At 42.0% G+C, this 21,117-nt stretch overlaps 1 protein-coding gene across 1 annotated transcript in view; it reads right to left on the bottom strand.

The window, feature by feature from the left end:
* LOC122557441 (tripeptidyl-peptidase 2-like) overlaps positions 1-21,117 on the bottom strand; it is a 132,157-nt gene that overhangs the window by 7,440 nt on the left and 103,600 nt on the right. The window contains exons 22-27 of the mRNA XM_087991847.1: positions 18,297-18,541; positions 16,221-16,299; positions 11,595-11,743; positions 8,375-8,462; positions 7,237-7,367; positions 2,213-2,423 (exon numbers count right to left, since the gene is read on the bottom strand). Of these exons, the coding sequence (XP_087847973.1) occupies positions 2,213-2,423; positions 7,237-7,367; positions 8,375-8,462; positions 11,595-11,743; positions 16,221-16,299; positions 18,297-18,541 (903 nt within the window). The remainder of the gene's footprint in view (positions 1-2,212; positions 2,424-7,236; positions 7,368-8,374; positions 8,463-11,594; positions 11,744-16,220; positions 16,300-18,296; positions 18,542-21,117) is intronic.

The following is a 21,117-nucleotide window of genomic DNA, read 5'->3' as shown; positions in this document are numbered from 1 at the left end:
TCGACCTCTACCTTGGTGTCTTTGATGATGTTCAGGAATTGCTGGGTGGAGTGGATGGAGTGGCCTGAGTCTTCTATTAGGTGTTTCAGTTTGAGATGAAGTTCCTCTGCTAGTCAGTATGATAGTATGCCGGGAAGTGAGACTATGGATCTGAGGGGGATCCTGGTTTGTGTACCTTTGGTAATCCGTAGAAACGGGGTGTGTTGGATCCTTCAGGTTTCATGTTCTGGATGTCTGACTTGTTAATTTCACCTGTCTTGTAGACTTTCTTCAGTGTGGCTGTAATACAGTTTTCGAGCTGGGAGTCGGGTCCATCGCCACTTGCTGGTAAGTATTGGTATCTGTGAATAGTGTGTTTTCTTTTTCAATGTATTCAATACACTACTCACAGATACCAGGATACACGAGCACCAAACGGCAACCAAAAGTCACGACCAACTATCACTAGTATCCTTACACCCAGACGATGAGGGACACCAGTTCGATTGAGACAGTACATCCATCCTGGGACAGACTAAACAGAAACATGCACGGGAGTTCCTCGAGGTCTGGCATTCAGAGTGGAACTCCATCAACAAACACATTGATTTGGACCCCATTTAAAAATCTCTCAAAAAAATAACTGGAAGTGATATCACCCACCGTAACAGACCGGGACACATAAATAGAAAGCCAGACAGAACACCAGCGCTTTACCGGAGGCTCACTGATGATGTTACGGAGCATGGTAATGCAACATCTGAGGACAAATCTACCAGCTCAGCGAGCAAACTTACAACCTGAATATCGGCATGTGTCAGTTCGTACATTTGGGAACAGCAATATGGGTTTAGGAACAAAGAGATTTAGAGATACATTCACAAACAGCTTCAATGAGTAGCGTGGGTTACAAAAGGCATTCAAAATCAATTTACTCTCAGTTTCACTGCTGGGGGAAAGAAAACTGAAAACCACAATATTTATATTGAAATTGGATGGAAATCTAGCTACATCTTTCGTAAAGTCCTGTGAACAGTTCTGATAATATTACAAAAGGTTATAGGGAGATTGGAGAACTGACAAAAGGATTCACAAGGATGATACCAAAACTAAGACGACATACTTATCGGATTTCATAGGGTGAAGCTCCCTTTTCTTAGAAAAGACTGAGGGATAATCCAATAGAGATCGTCATGATTATAAAAGGATTTGACACAGCAGATATTGAAAAGACATTTCCATTTACAAGGCCACAATAAAGAGCCATAAATTTGAGAGAGTTGCTCATAAATCCAAAAGGCAATGGAGAAAAATAATCTTTCCCTGAGTGGTGGGGTTGTAGTGAACATTATGACATATTTAAGAGAAAGCTGGTAAGCAAAAGGGAAAAATGATTTAAAGGATCCGAAGGAGTGTACAGCATAAACAGAGGCAAAGAGCAGCTGGGATGAATGGCCTGTGTTGTATACTTGATGCAATGTTTTCAGCACAATACATCAATCATTAACTGTGCTTGCAAAATAAATAAGCAATGTTCATGTTACAGGATACAGAATCACGTGTCGATGCACTCAGAGCAGACTGAAGCATTAGACGCTGTAAATCAGGAAATACATGAACATTTAACTAATGTCAGCATTGTTAAATTACCTCAGGATTAAAACCAAATTATAGTTGGAGCCTCAGCAGTTACTCCAATTTTGCATCAATCTATCTGATGTGCAAGGAGGATTCTGATAAAAAGCTAAAAATGCTCCTGGCACCCAAAGAGGCAATGTGCTGTTAGATGAACTCAGCACATTCATACAGAAATAATCAAAGGGTTGCAACACTAATGCAGATCAAGAAATAACCCAACAGCCTTGAACAGCATAAAATTGCCAATGTCTTTCCTTCACAAAAGCAAACAAAGTCCAGGGTAACAGAAATCATAAACGTCCTCTGCAAGAAGGCTGTGAATGCAGGGGGTCAGTTGGAATCCTTAAAACTTGTTTGTTTGCTCAGGGGTGAGGAAAGCCAAATGAAGTGGGTTTGGGCCAAGGACCAGTTTCTGACCATGTGGTAGGACAGGCTTAAGGGACTGAGTGGACTGTTCTTGCTTTTCGCATTCAAGCTTGAGATTGCAACTTTAAACCTACATGGCCCAGCTGCTATCAAATCAGCTGGTATGAGGAAGACAGATTTCAATAGTGGTGGAAATAATGTTCACCTTTGCTCAACATTTGTAACTTACCTTATTATCAGTGAGATCAATCCACTTCTGAACTTCATCGAACGTGTCTAACAGGCTTTTGCGGACTTGGTCCCACTCATTCTCATGGTGACAGACGAGTTTGCTTGGTGCCATCTCATTGTGTAACTTGACCTGGAGAAGTGTATCAGCCAGTGCACATCCCTTTAGGCAAAGGGCATCGATCAGGGCAGACTTCTGCTTCTCCATCTCACTGAAAACAGGAAAGGCAGTCCAATACTGAGTGACTGGCTTCAGTAGGGGTTATGATGTGAATAGGTAGCTTTTTTTTGCATCTGCTGTCTTTACCCTAACACGTGCCAAGTCACATTCAGCCATCAATACTGAAAAGTATTGAAAGAGGAATTAGATAGGTTTTTGAAATTTTAACATTTTAATTTGCCATTCAGTAGGATCATGGCTGACCTGTCCTGGCGGATTGGTTCCTGCTTCAGCAATGCTCTGTTTTAAAATCTTCACCCGTATGTTTTCTGTTCTTCCATTGCTTACTAAGCTTTGGAAACTCCTGCAGCCAGACAAACCCCAAGGCTTTCTGCACACCCTTTGACTTTTATCCATCTCCAATCTCCATCATAGTCTTAGTAGCCAGCTCTGGAATTTCTTCCCTAACTCTCTCCTTTAAAGGTGCTGTACTTCTTTGACCAAGATTTGACAGACTCACCCTAACAGCTGTTTTCATGGTGGTTCACTGTCAAGTTTGCCCAGTAAATGCCCCTTTAGACAATGCTTCTTAATTTGTTTTTGAGATGTGGATGTCACTGGCATGATCATTTATTGCCCACCCCTAATTGCCCAGAATGCAATTCAGAGTCAATCACATTGCTGTGGTCTGGACTGACATGTAGGCCAGACCAGTTAACGATGACATTAGTGAACTAGATAGGTTTTTATGACAACTGATAGTTAAATGATTGTCACCAGGCTAGAGTTTTACTGAATTCGAATTTCACCACCTATCATGTTGGGATTTGCACTCCCAGAGTATAAGTCTGACTACCTGGATTAATAGCTCAGTGACAATAACATCATGCTACCACTACCCTACCCTGTGCAAGAAAGACTCTTTCCATAACTCTACAGACAAACTGACTGGCTTAACAAGCTGAGAAACTCTTATGGGAGCATATTTTAGTGCTAAAAGCATGCATAGGAAGTTACAATGAGATATAGACTGCGTAAATGCATGGGTGAAATTGTGATCAAAGAAGTGCAATGAAGGAAATGTGAAATCAACTACTATAGATCCCTGAAATACAAATCAAAATATAATCCCATAGAGGAATAAAGACATTTGGGGGATTTGCATGAAACGTTCAGCAATAGGAACACATAGTAAAAAGAAAGGATTACCTCAAGAGGGGCAGCAATAAAAACAGGAGGGAGGGTAAGGCCTTAGAGTGCACAATGCAGTTGTAGGGCCTTGGAGAGTGCACAATGCAGCTTCACCAGAATGGTATCATCAATTAAAGGGATAAACAATGGGAACATGGTAGAGATACATAGCTTTCACTATCAAAGTTTGAGGGATTACCTACATGTTTATTTATAGCTTAAAAATGTGTTGCTAGAAAAGCGCAGCAGGTCAGGCAGCATCAAAGGAACAAGAGAATCGACATTTCGGACATAAGCCCTTCTTCAGGATTCCTGAATTGCTGCGCTTTTCCAGCAACACATTTTTAAACTCTGATCTCCAGCATCTGCAGTCCTCACTTTCTCCTACATGTTTATTTATGTCAATGTATACCAATCTATATATATGTTCAGGGAAGTATGGTGCAGCAGTAATTTCACTGCCACTAATATCAGGAATACTCCAGAGGACCAGTGAGGACAAGCGTTCAAATCCCACATGGATGCCGGAAGAATTTAAACCCGATAAATTCTGAAAAATCTGGTTTTAAAAACTAGTCTCAGAAATGGTAACAATGAAACCATTGTCAATTATCATAAAAACTCATTTGTTCATTAATACCCTTTAGAGGAGGAAACCTGTCATCTTTATCTGGTCTGGTTTACATGTGACAGCAGGTCCACAGTAAAGTGGGTGACTTTTAATGCCACCACTAGACCAGACTTATCTGAGAGTATGGGGTCAACCTGTTGAAGTTATAACACAATACTTGTTGGCCAAACAGTACAGGCAGCAAACAATAAAGAGATAAGCGCATCCCACCTCATACAAATCAGATCTATGCACTGTAGTCCTGCTACACCCAGTTGGGAATAGTGGCAGACAATTAAACAACTCACTGGATAAAGAGGCTCCACATAATATTCCCTTCCTCAACGAAGGGGAGCCTAGCACATCAGTGCAAAAGAGAAGGCTAAAGCATTTGCAACAACCTTCACCCCGAAGTCCCGAATGGATGAGCCAGCTCAGCTTCCTGCACTGGTCTCAGCATCACCAGTTTTCAGCCAATCTGATTCACTTCACGTGATATCAGGAAACGGCTGAAGGCACTGGATACTACAAAAGGTATGGGGTCCTGACAACAGTCAAGCAATAGTGCTGGAGACTTGTGCCCAGAATTACCAATGCTGGTCTAGTATGCTAGAACACTGGATCCAACATGGAAAAATACGCCCAGGTATGTCCTGACAACAGCACAAATCCAACCCTGTCAATTACTGTCCCATCAGTCTACCACTGACAATCAACAAGGGGGTGAAGGTATTGCTGACAGAGCTATCACATGGCATCTACTCAGCAATAACCTGCTCACTGGTACTCAGTTTAGGTTCCACTCAGGCCAGTTTCTGACTTTTTTACAGCCTTGGTCCAAATTTGAACAAAAGACTCCAAAAGAGTTCAAAAGCAAAACTCCAGAGGTGTGCTGAGACTGATCATCGTTGATGTGAAGTCAGCAATTGACGGAGTGTGGCGTCAGGAACCCGAGTAAACTTGGAGTAAGGGGAGAGCATTCTGTGCAGGTGTGAGTCACATTCAGCTCAATCATGATGGCTGTGATTGTTGAAGGGTAGTCATCTCAGTCACTGCAGGAATTCCTCAGGGTAGGTATTTTCAAATCAACCTGTTCAAAGAAGTTATTATACACCTCTGGAGCAGGTGGAACTTGAAACTAGGTCTCTTGGCTCAGAGGTAAGTTCCTCAGGGTAACATCCAAGATCTAGCAACTTTCAGCTACTTCATCAATGACATTCTCTCCATCATAAGGTCAGAACTAGGGATATTCACTGATGGTGCAAAATGTTTAGCACCATTCGTGACTCTTTAGATACTGAAGTAATCCACAGTCACGTGGATTAAGACCTGGACAATATCCAGGTTTGGACTCACAAGAAGCAAGATACCCAATTGCCAGGCTAAAACCATCTCCAACAAGAGAGAATCGAGCCATCTTCTTTTGACATTCCCCACTATCAACATCTTGAAGGCTACCATTGATCAGAAATTGGGCTGAAACAGCTGTATAAATACTGTGGCTACACAAACAATCCAAAGGTTGTGAACTTTGCAGCAATTAATTCACCTTGACACCCTAAAGCCTGTCCACCATCTCCAAGGTACAAGACAGGAGTGTGATGGAATGAGTGCAGCTCTAACAATACTCAAGAAAATTGACACTACTGAGGACAAAGCAGCCCGCTTTACTGGCACTCCATTCACTACCTTAAGCAATCACTCCCTCCACCACTAACACTCAGTAGCAGCTGAGTGTACCATCTACAAGATGCACTGCAGCAACTTTCTAAGGCGTCCTTGACAGCAGCTTCCAAACCTGCAACTTTTATCTCTTAGAAAGACAAGGACAACATGATATCTGGAAACATCGCCACCCGCAGGATCCCCTCCAAGCCACACACAATCCTGACTTAGAACTAAATGTTTTCAGTGATTTGTGGCAGAGTGGCACGTTGGCTCAGACAATACTTATTGTCCACTCTAAATTGTCCTTGGGAAGGCAATGATGAGCTGCCTTCTTGAAACACTTTGGGTTATAGGAATATACCTGCTACTGCTGGGGAGGGAGTTGCAGCTTTTTGATGCAAGTGAAGCCACAGTGAAGCAAGGTGTCATTAAATATAGAATCAATATTCCCAGAATATGAGCCTGAGGGTCTGGATTATAATATCATCATAAGGTTACCCTCTACTCTCCAAATATTCCCTTCACTATTTCTTCATTGTGGCTGGGTGAACATTCTAGAAAATCCTAAAGCCCCATTCCCAACAGCACTGTAAACAAATGGCAGAGCAGTGGCCTACTCCCACTCCAATTTTCTATGTTTCCATGTAGCTACACCAACTGCAGCAGCTCAAGAAAGTGGCTCACCACCAGCTCTCCAAGGTTAATTAGGGATAGGCAATAAATGGAGACCTAACCAGTGATACCCACAACCCATAAAAGAATAAACTGTGTGTGGATGGAACAACATTGGTAATAATATTACTCACACTTGCATAATACTGCACAGTAATGCTTATCCCATATAAAAATAACAAGATGTTCAGCTGGAAGTAATGAATATGCAGGCTGAGACTCCTCAGAATGGAGACTCAGTCAGAAAGTATGAGTCTTGATAATTACATGTCTGAGGCCTGCAATATTAAAAAAATTAATTCGATGCAGGATATATAGAAAATTTATGGGACAAATATGTATGATTGCTAACAATAAAAATATTCTAAAAGTCAAGCGCTGGTTAAAGATTTATAAGGATTTCTTGCCTGCATTAATTCCCTGCAGATGTCACTGTTGCTATAGTTATGAGCACACATCTGCTTAAACATAAGCAGCTAATGGCTTCTAACTTTAACAGGAGTTTTAAGAGCTGTGATTACTCAGATGAGCTTAAAGAGCTATATATTCTACACCTGTCATTAGGTCGGGTTTTATATTCTGGGTCTGCAAGGGCAACAGTTGGAACTGTCCAATCATGATGCTCCAGCCATCACGAGCTGAGGCAGGCAAACTTGACACTCAATATTTTGATATTTTTTCGGCCTACGCTTTCTGACTGCAGACACATGTTTTGACAAGGTACCTTTTGATAGTGGCAGCATCTGGTCTTGGGTCATTTTTCATGGCCAAATTGGTAACCAGGGCACTTTGATCAATGTGAGAGATAACCACATCAGCTGCTTGAATAATTTCATCAAGTCTCTTCATCCGATCCTGAGAAAGGGAAGCAAGGTTTTGACAGTCTAAGTTCAAATCGTATTACAGCCCGAGAATCTGAATTCAACCGTTTAATAAAATCTAGAAATAAACAAAAACAGCTCCAACAAAAGTCTAAGCAGCTCATTATAGGGAAGAAAACTTCCTCCTCTTGCCTGGTCTGCAACTACATATGACACTAGTTCCACAACTTAACTGAGTTTTGTCCTGGCCTAATAAGACATTCAGTTTCATTCCATGGTTAGAAAAAGCCTACCACCACCTTCTCAGGGCAACAAACACCAGCTCATAGGATGTGGGGGTCACTGGGAAGACCAGTATTTGGTACCCGTCCTAACTGTCCTAGTGGAGCAGGCTCAAGAGGTTGAATGAGTCAAGATTAGAGTGGTGCTGAAAAAGTGCAGCAGGTCAGGCAGCATCCGAGGAGCAGGAAAATCTACGTCTCGGGCAGGAGGACGTTCCTGATGAAGGGCTCCTGCTGTGCTTTTTCAGCACCACTCTAATCTTGATTCTAATCTCCAGCATCTGCAGTCCTCACTTTCGTCAAGAGGCTGAATGGCCTACTCCAGTTCCTATGTTCTTTCTAGGACGTCTTAAGAGGAAAGCTAAGAGTTAACATCATTGTTGTGGTTCTGGAGTCACATGTAGGCCAGACGAGGGAAGCTTTCCTTCCCGAATGGATGATGTGAACCAGGTCAGTTTTTACAAAAGGAGACAGTTGTCATGGTCACTATTACTGAGAATAGCTTTAAATTTCACTCATTTAAATTATTGAATTCAAATTTCGCCAGCTGCCACAGTGGAAATTGAAACCATGCCCTGACAGCATTGACCTGGGCCTCTAGATTACTAGTCAGTGCCATTACCACCTTGCCACAACCTCCTTATTGGAGATGTTTGCACATCATCTGAAAAATAACGTACATATATAGCTGCTTGAAGTGAGCACAATGCAGAAATGAAAAACAGCAGGACAGCAATGTCAAGTTCGAGGTAAAACACACCTTTGATGAGTTGAGGTTGGAAAGATTAGCGATATGTACAGGCAAGTGATTAGGGTACTCTGATACCAACTCCTCGTGCAGATCCAACCTGTAACAGAAGAAAGTATTCACGTTTGTTCAGGGCATGCTAACTAGACTAGGCTGGACTGAGTGTTATTAAAGACAGATATCTTTGGATAAAATGGGAAATCAACGGAAATGAGGGATGTATGTGGCAAGTAGTCCTTTGAGAAAGGGAACATGTGGAGACAAGTGCTCTGACAATTAATAATATTTAAACTTTCAATTTTAAAGGGATTTAAAGACCAAATAAATGGAAACAAAAATCACAACTTTGCTCTTTTCATGAGCATCTTGTCTCAGAGCTGTTTATAACGTTTGGTGATACTGTTTTGAACTTTTGCGATGTAGGAAGGGTGGCAGCTAATTTACACTCCACAAATTTCAATAAACAGCAATATGATAATGGGCAGAAAATCTTTATTATTGTAATGTTCATTGAGGATTTTCTTTTTGCCAGGACATCAAGAAAACCTTCCTTTGCTTTTCTTCAAAATAGTGCCATGGGGCTGGATTTTTGACCTCCTGATTGGTCCGATTAGAAACACTACAGCCTATGAGCATATGCAGCAATCACAGAGCCATTAAGACAGCCAAGGACAAATACCGATCCAGTAGAGACCCAGACAGACACCCAGTGACTATGGCAAGGACTGAATGACATCACAGGTTCTAAAAAGAGACAGTGCAAGACAGCAGACGATGACACATCCCTCCCAGATCGTCTCAACGCCTACTGTGCTCGCTTTGAGCAGAATTCCGGCAGAGAGGGAACACCTATTCTGACGAACCTATCCCAACAGTCACTGCATGAAGGTCAGATCAGTTTTCCTCCGTGTGAATCCAAGGAAAGCGATGGGACCAGATGGAGTACCAGGCCGTGCATTCAGAGCATGCGCAGATCAACTGGCAGAGGTCTTCTCGGACTCTTCAACCTCTCCCTGCAGCAGGCCACTGTCCCTGCCTGTTTCAGGAGGGCCAACGTCATCCCTGTGCCTAAGAAGGCTCATGCAGCATGTCTAAATGACTACCGCGCAGTGGCCCTAACTTCGGGGGTCATGAAGTGCTTTGAAAGGTTGGTCATTAATCAACTCCAGCCTCCTCACTACTCTTGACCCACTCCAATTTGCCTATCGGACCAACAGATCCATGTCAGATGCCATATCACTTGCCCTTCACTCCTCCCAAGAACATCTTGACACTAAGAACAGCTACGTATGAATCCGACTCATTGACTACAGTTCAGCCTTCAACACTATTATCCCCTTGAGACTGATTACTAAACTTAGTGATCTCTGACTAAACCCCACTCTCTGCAACTGGATCCTCAGTGTCCTGACCCACAGGCCACAATCACTGAAGATTAGGGAAAATATTTCATCCTCACTAACACTCAACAGCCCCCTACTCGGATGCTGCCTGAATTGCTGTGCTCTTCCAGCACCACTGATCCAGAATCTGGTGTCCAGCATCTGCAGTCATTGTTTTTAGCCCCCTACTGTACTCACTGTATACCCATGGCTGCGTCGCCAAATACCAAATAGCTAATGCCATTTACAAGTTCGCTGATGACACCACCATAGTCAGTCGAATCTCAGACGGGAGGTGGAAGACCTGGAAAAATGGTGCACTGAGAACAACCTCGCTCTCAATGCCGGCAAAACCAAGGAACTCATTATTGACTTTCAGCGGGATGTTACTCATGCCCCCCCGACACATTAGCAGTACAGAGGTGGAACGAATGGAGTGTGTCAAGCTCCTAGGATTGGTCATCCACAACAAGCTTTCTTGGACGCTTCATGTGGATGGTCTGGTTACAAAGGCCCAACAACGTCTCTTCTTCCTCAGGCAGCTGAGAAAATTTGGCATGACAGCGAATACTCTTGCCAACTTTTATAAGCCCGCTGTCAAAGAAAGGCTGCCAGCATTTTCAAAGATCCATCCCACCCTGGCAATGCTTTTCTACAACCTCTACCTCTACAAGCCTGAACACACACACACACCCCCCAGCCGGTTTCGCAACAGTTTCTACCCTATTGTTGTGAGAATACTGAATGGACTTAAGAACTTTTAGCGTTCGCCGGTACCTGTGTTTTGGTTTTTACTGCTGTTTACCTATTATTTACCATTTATGCGACTTAACTTTGTGATCTGTCTGTATTGCTCCCAAGACAAAGCTTTTCATTGTGCCTCGGTACACGTGACAATAAATTCAACGTGAGGTATTGTTAAAGAGGCATTTGTAAAGGGATAAATATTTGGCTGGATACTGTAGAAGGCTCTGTTGGTCTTTTTCAAATGATACCATCAGATAGTTCAAATGCATCTGAAAGGGCAGAGACTCAATTTCATGGCTTATCCAAAAGATGGCACCTCCAGCAATACAACGCTTCCCTATGACTACAACAGAGCACTGGTGTAGGTTTTAATGTTCAGGGATTTAGGATGAAACTCAAATCCTCAACCTTCCAATTCAAAGATGTGAAATGACTCCCAATAATGCCATGATGACAAACAATAACAGAAACTGAACAGTGTGAATGCTGCTAATCTGAAATAAAACAGAATGCACTGGAAGTATCCAGCAGGTCTGCAGAGAGAGAAACAGAGTTAATGGTTCAATTCGATGATTTTTTTTCTGATTTCCAAGTTCTGAAGTAAGATCTTTGACCTGAAATGAAATCCTGTCCCGCACTTGTTCCATTAATTCTACCAAATATACGAGCAAGTAATAAAACTGCTTTCAGAGAGTATAAAGGTAATGAATACACCTTGGTATGTTTATGATATTCTTGTAGATAAACAAATACCAGCTTTAACAAGCTGATCTTCAGCTAGCCACAGGAATATAATCCAATTCTAGATTATGTAAATAAAAAGGTACAATGGCTCTGTAGCAACACTAGGAGATGGGTTTGTATTTCTGGTGGGATAATTAACCAGTCAACAACTCAAACCAGAAAATTAGTCAATGCTCGCACAAACCTTCAAACTAGCAACCCAAATTTTGAACTGGGTGAAAAACAGGTCAAATGCTCTCTTGCAGCAAGGTCACTATAGCTACGAGCTCGTGTTTGAGCACCCCATCTTCACTGCCAGCTATAATATTATCTTCCTCACTATTTGTTCCTAACAAATTAGGTGAATTTGTGTTCCATACTTGGGTAGCCATTGTATTCTGAGATCTCGAATGGCCTCTTCGAACATTTCCTTTGGTTCTTTCTCCTTCTCTTTGCTGGACTTTTCTTTGTTTCCATCCTTGGTCTTGTTTGGAGGTGATATGAGATGGTAGTACAAACTGTGTACATCCTGAAAATAATCAATTACACAGAAATTACTCACAGGGTCAGTAGGAATCAGTCACTTTTGTTGTGGCAAATTCACCAACAGTGTATTAGACACAAAACCGGAAAATGCCGGTAATGCTCATCAGGTATGACAGCATCACTGGAGAGAGAAACATGAACAAGGAGCAAGGAGTAGGCAATTTGGCCCCACAAGCATGCCATGCCATTTCATAAGATCATGACTGATCAGATTGCAATTATAAATCCACATTCTTGTCTATCTCAATAACATTTTCCCTCTTTGCTTACCAAGAATGTATTTAGTTGTGCCTTAAAAATATTCAAACATTCCTTCCTCAGAAGGCAAGATCCAAAATTCAAAATGGAGATAAAACATTTTGGGCAATACTCTATTTTAAATAGGTCTTATTAAAGTGACTCCTAGTTCGAGATTCTCCCAGAAGATGAAATAACTTCTTCACATCTACTCTGTGAAGACACCACCTCTGCACCATCCCCCCCCAAACCTCATCCCACACCCCCCCGCCAAAAAGAGGATCTTATATGATTCAATAAATCAGCGTTATTATTTCAGACTCCGGTCCCACTTTGACAATGAAGCAGCTCTTTCAGTGAAGCGATCCCACAGCAACAGTCAAAAATGCAACTGCAGGCATTCCTTGGGCTTAAAAAAATACCTAGCAATCTATGCAACAGATGTAGCCTTCTGCTGCAGCTCTGCACTTGGAGCATTTATTCATGAAAACCAACACAATATCTGCTCAACTCCTGGACAGAAGGTTTAAAGACTGCTGAGGCTGACTGTCAAAGAATTAAAACAGACACTTCTAAATGAGGGCAGTGGGAAGGACTCAGAGGGGAGTCAGGGTCTGATTTGCCTTGGTATTCAACACGATCACTTGGGAATTGGAGATCATTGAAGGACCAAGGAATTGGGGAGTGGGGGGGTGGTCAAAAGAAAGGGGAGAGAGGAAAGGCATCTACTGACTATGTTGCAATGTTTATCCATTCCCCAGAACACTCTGAAATCCACCAAGCTCAGTTACTGAGCTGGTAAGACTCTGTTATCTGGTACTAAGCATTATGTACTGCGGTGGCTTCTCAAACCACATGCTTGGAAGTGGCCCACCATTCAAGACAGTGTCTTGAGCTGTCAGCAGCCTAAGCTCTGGAATTCACTCTTAAACCTTGCCATCTCTCTCTCTCCTGTAAGATATTCCTTAACATGTACCTCTTTATATTTCTGTGCCAAACATTTGTCTGATAATGCAGCTGTGAAATGGCTTGAGATGTCTTACTCGTTTAAAGACTCTATATAAACGTAAGCTGTTGTTGTGCAGTCCCCAGAGATGAAAGGGTTTCAGATCTGAAATATTAACTCTGCTTCTCTCTTAGCAGGCCTGCTGATCCAGTTCAGCATTTGATGCTTTTTTCCTCCAGATCTCCAGCACCACAGCATATTGTTTTTGTAACAGGGTTAAAAACACTCCTGTTTCTCGGTATTAGAAATGACCTGTCTTGAGTTTCCAGGTGCAGAATCGGTGGTTGATGAATCACTGTGTACAAAGAGCCATGAAGTTCACTTCCTAATGGAGCAATCACCTGCAACCGTGAAATCACTAACCAGCCAGAACAAATCATAGACACAAACACAGGACAATCAGTGCTCAACACCTGCATCTACAGAAACAGTTGAGTTGCAGAATGATTCATCTACTCTGGGGAGGTTCCATTATGTCACAAATAGAGTCGCTCTGCACAAATATCACTTCACCCTGTTAAAAGGGATAGCCTCCACTACATCCCATAATTTGGTAACTAAGTCACAGTAGCACAAAACAGTCACTCTAAAGTCAACACTTACAAACCATGGATACCAACAGCTGATTCACACCAAGCAGCCAGGTTTGTACTTTCACAGAAAAATGAACACAATCATGGATTTCAGATGCAAAGGAACAAATCAATGCACATTTTTACAGCGCCAATCACAACAGAGAGCTCTCAAAGTATTTGCAGCCGATGACTTAAAATGCTGATAATCCATTGGTGAAGTAGTCATAATTCCAGAGGACAATAGCAATGCTCTCTTAATAGAGGGAACAACCAATGGTGAGTTTAACTTGAGGATCACCACACATTAGATGAGGGGCAAAGATGAGAAGGAGAAACCTTCACGGTAACCTCAGACTCAGGTCCCACTTCCAAGATGTAGCAGCTCTTCCAGTGAAGAGATCCCAGAGCAATAGTCAAATATTCAACAGCAGACAGTCCTTGGGCCTGAAAAAATACCCAGAAATCTATGCAACTGATGCAGCCTTCTGCTGGATCTCTGCACTTGGAGCATTTATTCATGAAAACCAACACAATATCTGCTCAACTCCCGGACACAAGGTGTAAAGACTGCTAAGGCTGACAGCCAAAGAATTAAAACAAACACTTTCAAAACAAACACTCAGATGGTATGGAAATTGAATCAACCATCCCACTACATCACAAACTAGCCATCCAGCCAACTCAGCTAACTGACCCCAGACTAAACGCAACTGTACATTTTTGTGTCCATTCAGGGTCAGATATAGAGTTTCTGGCTGTGATTGGAATTTATGGCTCATTGTTGAAGTTGATGAAAACAAAATACTGTGGATGTTGTAAATCTGAAACCAAACAGAAATTGCCAGAGAAACTCAGCAGGTCTGACAGCGTCTGTGGAGGCAGAAACAGAGTTAACATTTTGAGTCCAGTATGACACTTTTTCATTTCTGAAGGAGAACGTGCAGGCAATGGTATTCCCATGTGTCTACTGCTGTTGCCGTTCTAGCTGGTATAAGTTTACTTTTCTTCAAAACAATGGTTTGGGACATGTTCTGCCCACCTGAGATCTCAGTTTAGAATATTCTGGTGAAGTCACTTCACCTGATGACAGAGCAGTGCTCCAAAAACTTGTGACTTCAAATAAAACTGTTGGACTATAACCTGGTTTCATGTGACTTCTGACTTTGTCCACCTTGGTCCAAAACAGCACCTCCACACGAAAACTGCGGCACATCAGAGAGTCGGTAGAATGATGTGCTTCCAGCTGCAAAGCCAGGGGAGGAGGGCTGGAGGTGGTTACAGAAATAGGGATGGACTAATACACAATGAGTTTAAAAACAAGGACGAAGATTGTGAACACGTGGCAAGGAAGGAGCACAATGACACAAAACAATAGAACTTAAAGAGAGTTGAGTGTGGATGCAACTGAGGAATGCATTAATTGTGTTGACTAAAGAATGTGGTTCATCACCATCACGTTTCTCCACAGCACAAAAATCAGATGTCAAGGAAGACTGAATAAACGGGGTTTGGAGATGATATCCCATAGGGTCTTCAGAATGGCCCTGGTGCTTAAAACAGTAAAACTGAAAGATTAGTTGCATGGGTTACACATGCATTCCCTTGAATGCAGAAGGTTAAAGGGCAATTTGACCAGTCTACCTTTGAACAAGGGTACACAATCTTAGAGAAAAACAAGAAGTGCTGCAAATACTCAGCACATCTGACAACATCCGCTGACGGAGAAACAGGGCTAACATTTTGTGTCAACGAAATCTTAAATTTGGAGCTAGATTACTCTGCAATAAGAATAGGAAACACTTTCCAACATGAAAGGGGGCAATATTTTTGAGATTTGTCAACTGAAAGGCTGAGGTGCTGAAGGACCCCCTGCGAGTTCCCTTCTGAGCCACACGTTATCCTGACCTCCATTTATTCACTAACGCTAGGACAAAATTATACAGAACTCCCTCCCTAACAGCTGCGTGGATGCACTCACTTCATATGGAAAACAGCAGCTCAAAGAAGCAGCTAACCACCATTTTCTCAGGGCAATTTGGGATGGGAAAGAAATGCTGGCCCAGTCAATAATGCCCACCTCCCACGAAAACATTTAAAAAACTAGATTTTTGATAGGTAAGGTATACAGGTCAGGTACTCATTATCTGTACACCTGAAAACTAAGAAGATCGAAAAACAAAAGGTATTTTCAAATGTGGACGTGAACAAACTCGTCGATACACAGAGTTTGCATCCTTTGGGGAAAAAAAAATTCCTTTTAGGTCTGTTTAGGTCCTTATGGTCAAGGAAAAGATTCTTTCCCAAAGGCCTACAGTGGACTCAAAACCGAAAATATCCTTTATCCAAAACCAGCTGATCCTGAGGTTTTCAGCTAAACGATCCCTGACCTGTAAAGTGATATCGAACAAAGACAAACAATTAATTCAGTTTCAGATCAAACTCAAGCTAACAGAATCTCAGAAATGCCCAGAGGGCTTAATATTTTATCCTTGGTCCCATGTTCCTTTACACATGCAATAGGGAAGAGCTAAACCTACAGTTTGTGCCAATGTGTAACAGATGCCATCTCTCATTAAGGACCAAACATGATGAACAAGAGGCTAGGCTGGTGCCTGTGTGACTAGATAAATAACAAGACTTACAGCTTTCTTGCCCATTTCCGTTTTCGAAAGTGTGAGTGTTCCAGTGAGTTGGCAACCAATTTCAATTCCTTTTGGAACTCTGGAGGATGAAAGAGGAAATGAATTCCACCTTGTTGCACACTGAGACAGAAACATTCTCAGAAACAGAAAATGTTGGGAATACACAGTAGGTCAGTCAGCCTCATAAGGTAGATCTGGTGTCAGGAAATGAAAGCTGAAGAAGGTTGGAGACGAAGGGATAATCTATTCACAGGACGGAGTCTGTTGAGTGGAACAAATCTCAAACTGCTTGTAAGAAAAGAACGTTCTGACTGTGACTCTGATCTATTGCCTTTTCTCCCTCCTACCTCTAAGGCTTTTGCACTGCACTGCAACACTAAATATTTTCATAGTTTATCGGTTACATTTTGAATGTAACAACAGTTGAACCAAATACATTGAATCATAAAGGAGGCCCAGGGGCCTTTCTGCCTTGATTGGATCAGTGGGAGAGCTCTCAAATTGATCTCACTGACCTTGCTCCTTCCCCAAATCCCTGTATTTTATTTCCTTTTCAACTATTAATCCATTTCCCTTTTGAACAGGAAAAACGCAGCTGCTTCCAGTCCCCTGTCAGTCAGTTGTTCGGATTTGGAATATACTCACTGCATTTCTTTATTTCTCCATCTCCTTTCTGTTGTTACTAATTATTTTAAATCAGCGTCCTCTGGTTTCTGACACTCCTGCCAGTGAACACAATTTCTCCTGATTTACTCAATTTCATCCCTTCTAATTAGGCTGTCTTTTCTCTTTGTATATACTAGCTGATGTAGTCTTTTTTTTCTTAAGGTTTGCAAGGTTATGGGGTAAGAGCTGACTGCTAGGGACGTAGGATCATCAGAGAGTTGATCCAGACATGATAGACCTCCTTTTGTGTTGAATGATTCTACTATTTGCCTTCTGTTAAACTTAATAGTTGTTCCTCAGTCAATGTGAGTAGATTTACAAGAATGATACCTGGACTTCAGGTGCCAAATTATGAGGAGAGATTCTACAAATTAGATCTTTTTTTCAGAATTTAGAAGGTTAAGGGTGATGTGACCAGAGTCTTCAAGATATTAATGGGAAAAGATAGTGTAGATAAAGATAAATATTTCTACTGGTTGGACATTTTAGAAATAGGGGACATAGTCTGAGAATTAGGGTCAGATAATTTCGGAGAAATATTAGAAAGCACTTCTATACACGAAAAGTGGTAGATGTTTGGAATTCTCTTCCACAAACTGCAGTGGATGCAGGTTCAGTTGTTAAATTTTAAATCTGAGATACATAATTTTTTGTTAAGCAAAGGTATTAAGGACATGGGCCAAAGACAGGTGTATGGAGTTAGGTCACAGATCACCCAAGATCTCACTGAATGGCAGAGCAGGCTCGAGGGCCTGAATGGCCTACTTCTGTGCCTAAAAACAGATTCGCTATTCAGTCATCTCATTTGTGGGATTTTACTGAGTTCAAACTACCTCTGCATTTGGCCTCATCACAACAACTAGTAACACTTCCAAATTAATTCCTTGGCTGTGAATTTCTTGGAAATGTCATGATGACAGGATTAAAGAACTGCAAGTTTTCTTCCTGGATGATGAGAAATAAAAGGCTTTAGAGTGCCCTGACTTAATTTCACAATGTGAGAGATGAACAAAACCTTACAAAAGAGATTTGGACCAACATTCATCGAGGCTATTATGGTAAATTAAACAGTACTTTGTATTTCCTGTACCCAAATGATGGTTCTCATGCTCCACTACTATTAAATAATTAAACATGACAACTGCATTATCATTTCTTTTCTTCATGTGGACATGAGCAGTTATTCTTTTTTTTTGAAACTTGGGGCATAGTCATAAACACTACTGAAAATGAGGAACTCTTCAAAAATACATACACCCCAGGACAGAGTTTGCCTGATGGGCATTCATACCAGACCACTAGGAGCTGAGCCAGCATGATGGAATGGCAAGATCTTGTATAAAGATGCTGTATATTTCTTTTTTCAGTCTTTAAATCTTGGATTCTGTAAATCTTGGACCAATTACTTACTTGTCATCCGGCAATGAAGTGACGTAGAATGGAACCGTGTATTTTGGGGGCAATGTAAGGGAGCAAAACTTGCTCTTGTTGAGTAGCGCGTTGACATGGGTTCGGTAGACGTCCAAGTTCAGTGGAGTTGGGAGCTTGCGATCGATTTGGAATGGCAGATCATTTAAATGCTCCAACTCACTCAACGCCTCATGGCGAATCTGCAGGCGTATCACATAGTCCCCTTTATCCAGTTTTAGCGAGTACTGTGAAGAAACAACAAAGCATTTCATGAACAAGCCATTTTGACAAAAAGAGATACACCTTCAACACACTTCAAAATCAATGTTTTGTATTTGACTCACATTTAGAAGGAACAGAGACTTACATTTCAATTGCACCTTTAGCAACATTGTATAGCAATCAGCAACCAATTTAAAGTAAAGTCAATGTTGTAGGAAATGTAGCAGCCAATTTGCACACATCAAATTCTCTCTTAAATTCTCTTGGTAGTGATCTCAGGATTACTACCAATGCCACGTGCTACCCAGCATAGAAATGAAAGAATTTTTTTGCTAGTTGAGGGGTAAATGTAAATTAAAAGCTGAGGAAGACCTCATCTGCTCTTCTATAAAGTACTGCCACAATATCTTTTACTGTTCTTGGTTTAATGTTTCAAATCAAACTGATGCTTCTGATTGTGTAGAACTTGCTCAATAGTACACTGAATGGCTGGGCTCGAGTGAGTGGCACACTCAACTCCAAGAGGAGACCATAACGTCTGAGATACAGGCAAGAATGCTAGACAGAACAGTACATTGAAGATTTGTGGTGGAACATCACCCTATAAGTTGACTCTCATCTGGAATCTTGGTCGGACACATTTAGACTAGTGTGAGTGACAATTTAACTGAGTTCCTTATTTTCCCAAGTGCAGTTGGAACAGAGCTAAAGTACTGTTGTTCTCTAACAGCGCCAGTACTACTGGTTCAATAGCTTAAAGAAAAAATGGTTTGAAACCCCATCGTGGTACTGATAAATTAAGCACATTAAGAATTTCATTCACATGAAATGAAAAATAAATTGTACACCTTTTTTAGAGGATGGGGCTTCAATTGAGCCTTGGCTTTCCTGTAATTCAGTTTGACAGGGTGGGAAAGATTGCACCTCTCCAGAAATGTTTCTCTTTTTTTCTTATGTTCTCCCTACTCGTTTCTTTTCCATCCCCAAACACATTGTAAGATGTAGGTGCAGAAGCAGGCCATTCAATGAGATCGTCGCTTATCTGATAACCCTCAACTCCCTGTTCCTGACTTATTCCCCACAGTACCTCCACAAGCCTTGATTTCCGCACTAATTAAACAAAAATCTTGTCTCTCTCAGCCTTGAATATCCTTAACGATCCAGCTCAAGTGTCCCATGGTATAGAATTTCACAGATTTATTTAAATAGTGGAGATGGCTCACCAAAGGAGAACAGCAGTTGCCAAGATCATGGCACCGTGGCAGGCACTACTGCTCAGAAGGGCGGGAAAAAGACTTGTAGGGCAATAGTCATAGGGGATTCTATTGTAATGGGAGTAGATAGGCGGTTCTGTGGCTGAAAACTGGACTCCGGATGATATGTTGACTCCCAGGTGCTCCGGTCAGGGGTGTCACCCTGCAGAGCATTCTAAAAGGGGAAGGTGAACAGCCAGTTGTCTTGGTGCATATAGATTAGATTACTTACAGTGTGGAAATAGGCCCTTCGGCCCATCAAGTCCACACCGACCCGTCGAAGCCTAACCCACCCATACCCATACATTTACCCCTCATCTAACACCACGGGCAATTTATCATGGCCAATTCACCTGACCTGCACATATTTGGATTGTGGGAGGAAACCGGAGCACCCGGAGGAAATCCACGCAGACACGGGGAGGATGTGCAAACTCCACACAGTCAGTCGCCTGAGGCGGGAATTGAACCCGGGTCTCTGGCGCTGTGAGGCAGCAGTGCTAACCACTGTGCCACCGTGCTGCCCACTAACTGGCACACAGGAAGAGGAGGAAATATTTCTACCCAGAAAACCTTTCTCAGTACTCAATTAGAACACAACTAATCTGTTAACTCAATCCATCCGGCTTAACGCCTTCACCCTTAACACCATTACTAATCAACAATTTATGTTAACTTTGACATTTCCAAGCGACCCCAAAACTCAGCAGCTTTTTGAGAGAGAGTTCCAAATTTCTACTTTTGTGTTTGAAGAAATGCATCCTGACACTACTCCGAAGGCTCAAAACCTCTTGTTTTGGACAGCACCAGAGGAAACTTTTTCTGCTCTGACCTTACAACTCAAACTTTTCATTCAAACCATTCAAGAAAATATAATCCAGTCTGTGCAATTTCTCTTCATAGCTTATACAAAGGTCAGATAGGTCAATGGAGTAAGGTCATATTCTCATGAGTCCTGTAGCCTCGCATGGTTTTGGATGATATTCTGTATGCATGCTTTCACAACTTGTCAGAGAGCAGCAATCAGGCACAGCGAGGCAAGAAAAATAAATAGGCCAAATCGTTGAGTGGCAACTCACTTGCTCTGGATCAGCACTAGGATCCTCTCCCCAAGTACAGATGCCATTACCTCTCCCTCTGTGTTCAGTGCATGAACACAGAGCATCACAAAGCAATCAACAGCACGTTTACAACGTAATGGTTTCAAGAGCTGTTGACTTCACCCAGCCCTCAACAACTCTGTTTCTTAATTTGTCACAAAAAGTCTCACCACACTGGATTAAATACACAGAAGAAAGCTTCCCAAACCAAGGGTTGTGATCCCCAGTGGGAGCGGCTGATCAACT

The sequence above is a fragment of the Chiloscyllium plagiosum genome, unplaced genomic scaffold (genome assembly GCF_037043375.1).
Source record: "Chiloscyllium plagiosum isolate Xiang-an unplaced genomic scaffold, Cpla_swu_hap1 HiC_scaffold_11, whole genome shotgun sequence".
NCBI classification, from domain to species: Eukaryota; Metazoa; Chordata; class Chondrichthyes; order Orectolobiformes; family Hemiscylliidae; genus Chiloscyllium; species Chiloscyllium plagiosum.
The sequence above is the reverse complement of the archived record's forward strand: the minus strand, read 5'-3'. Positions and strand labels throughout refer to the sequence as shown.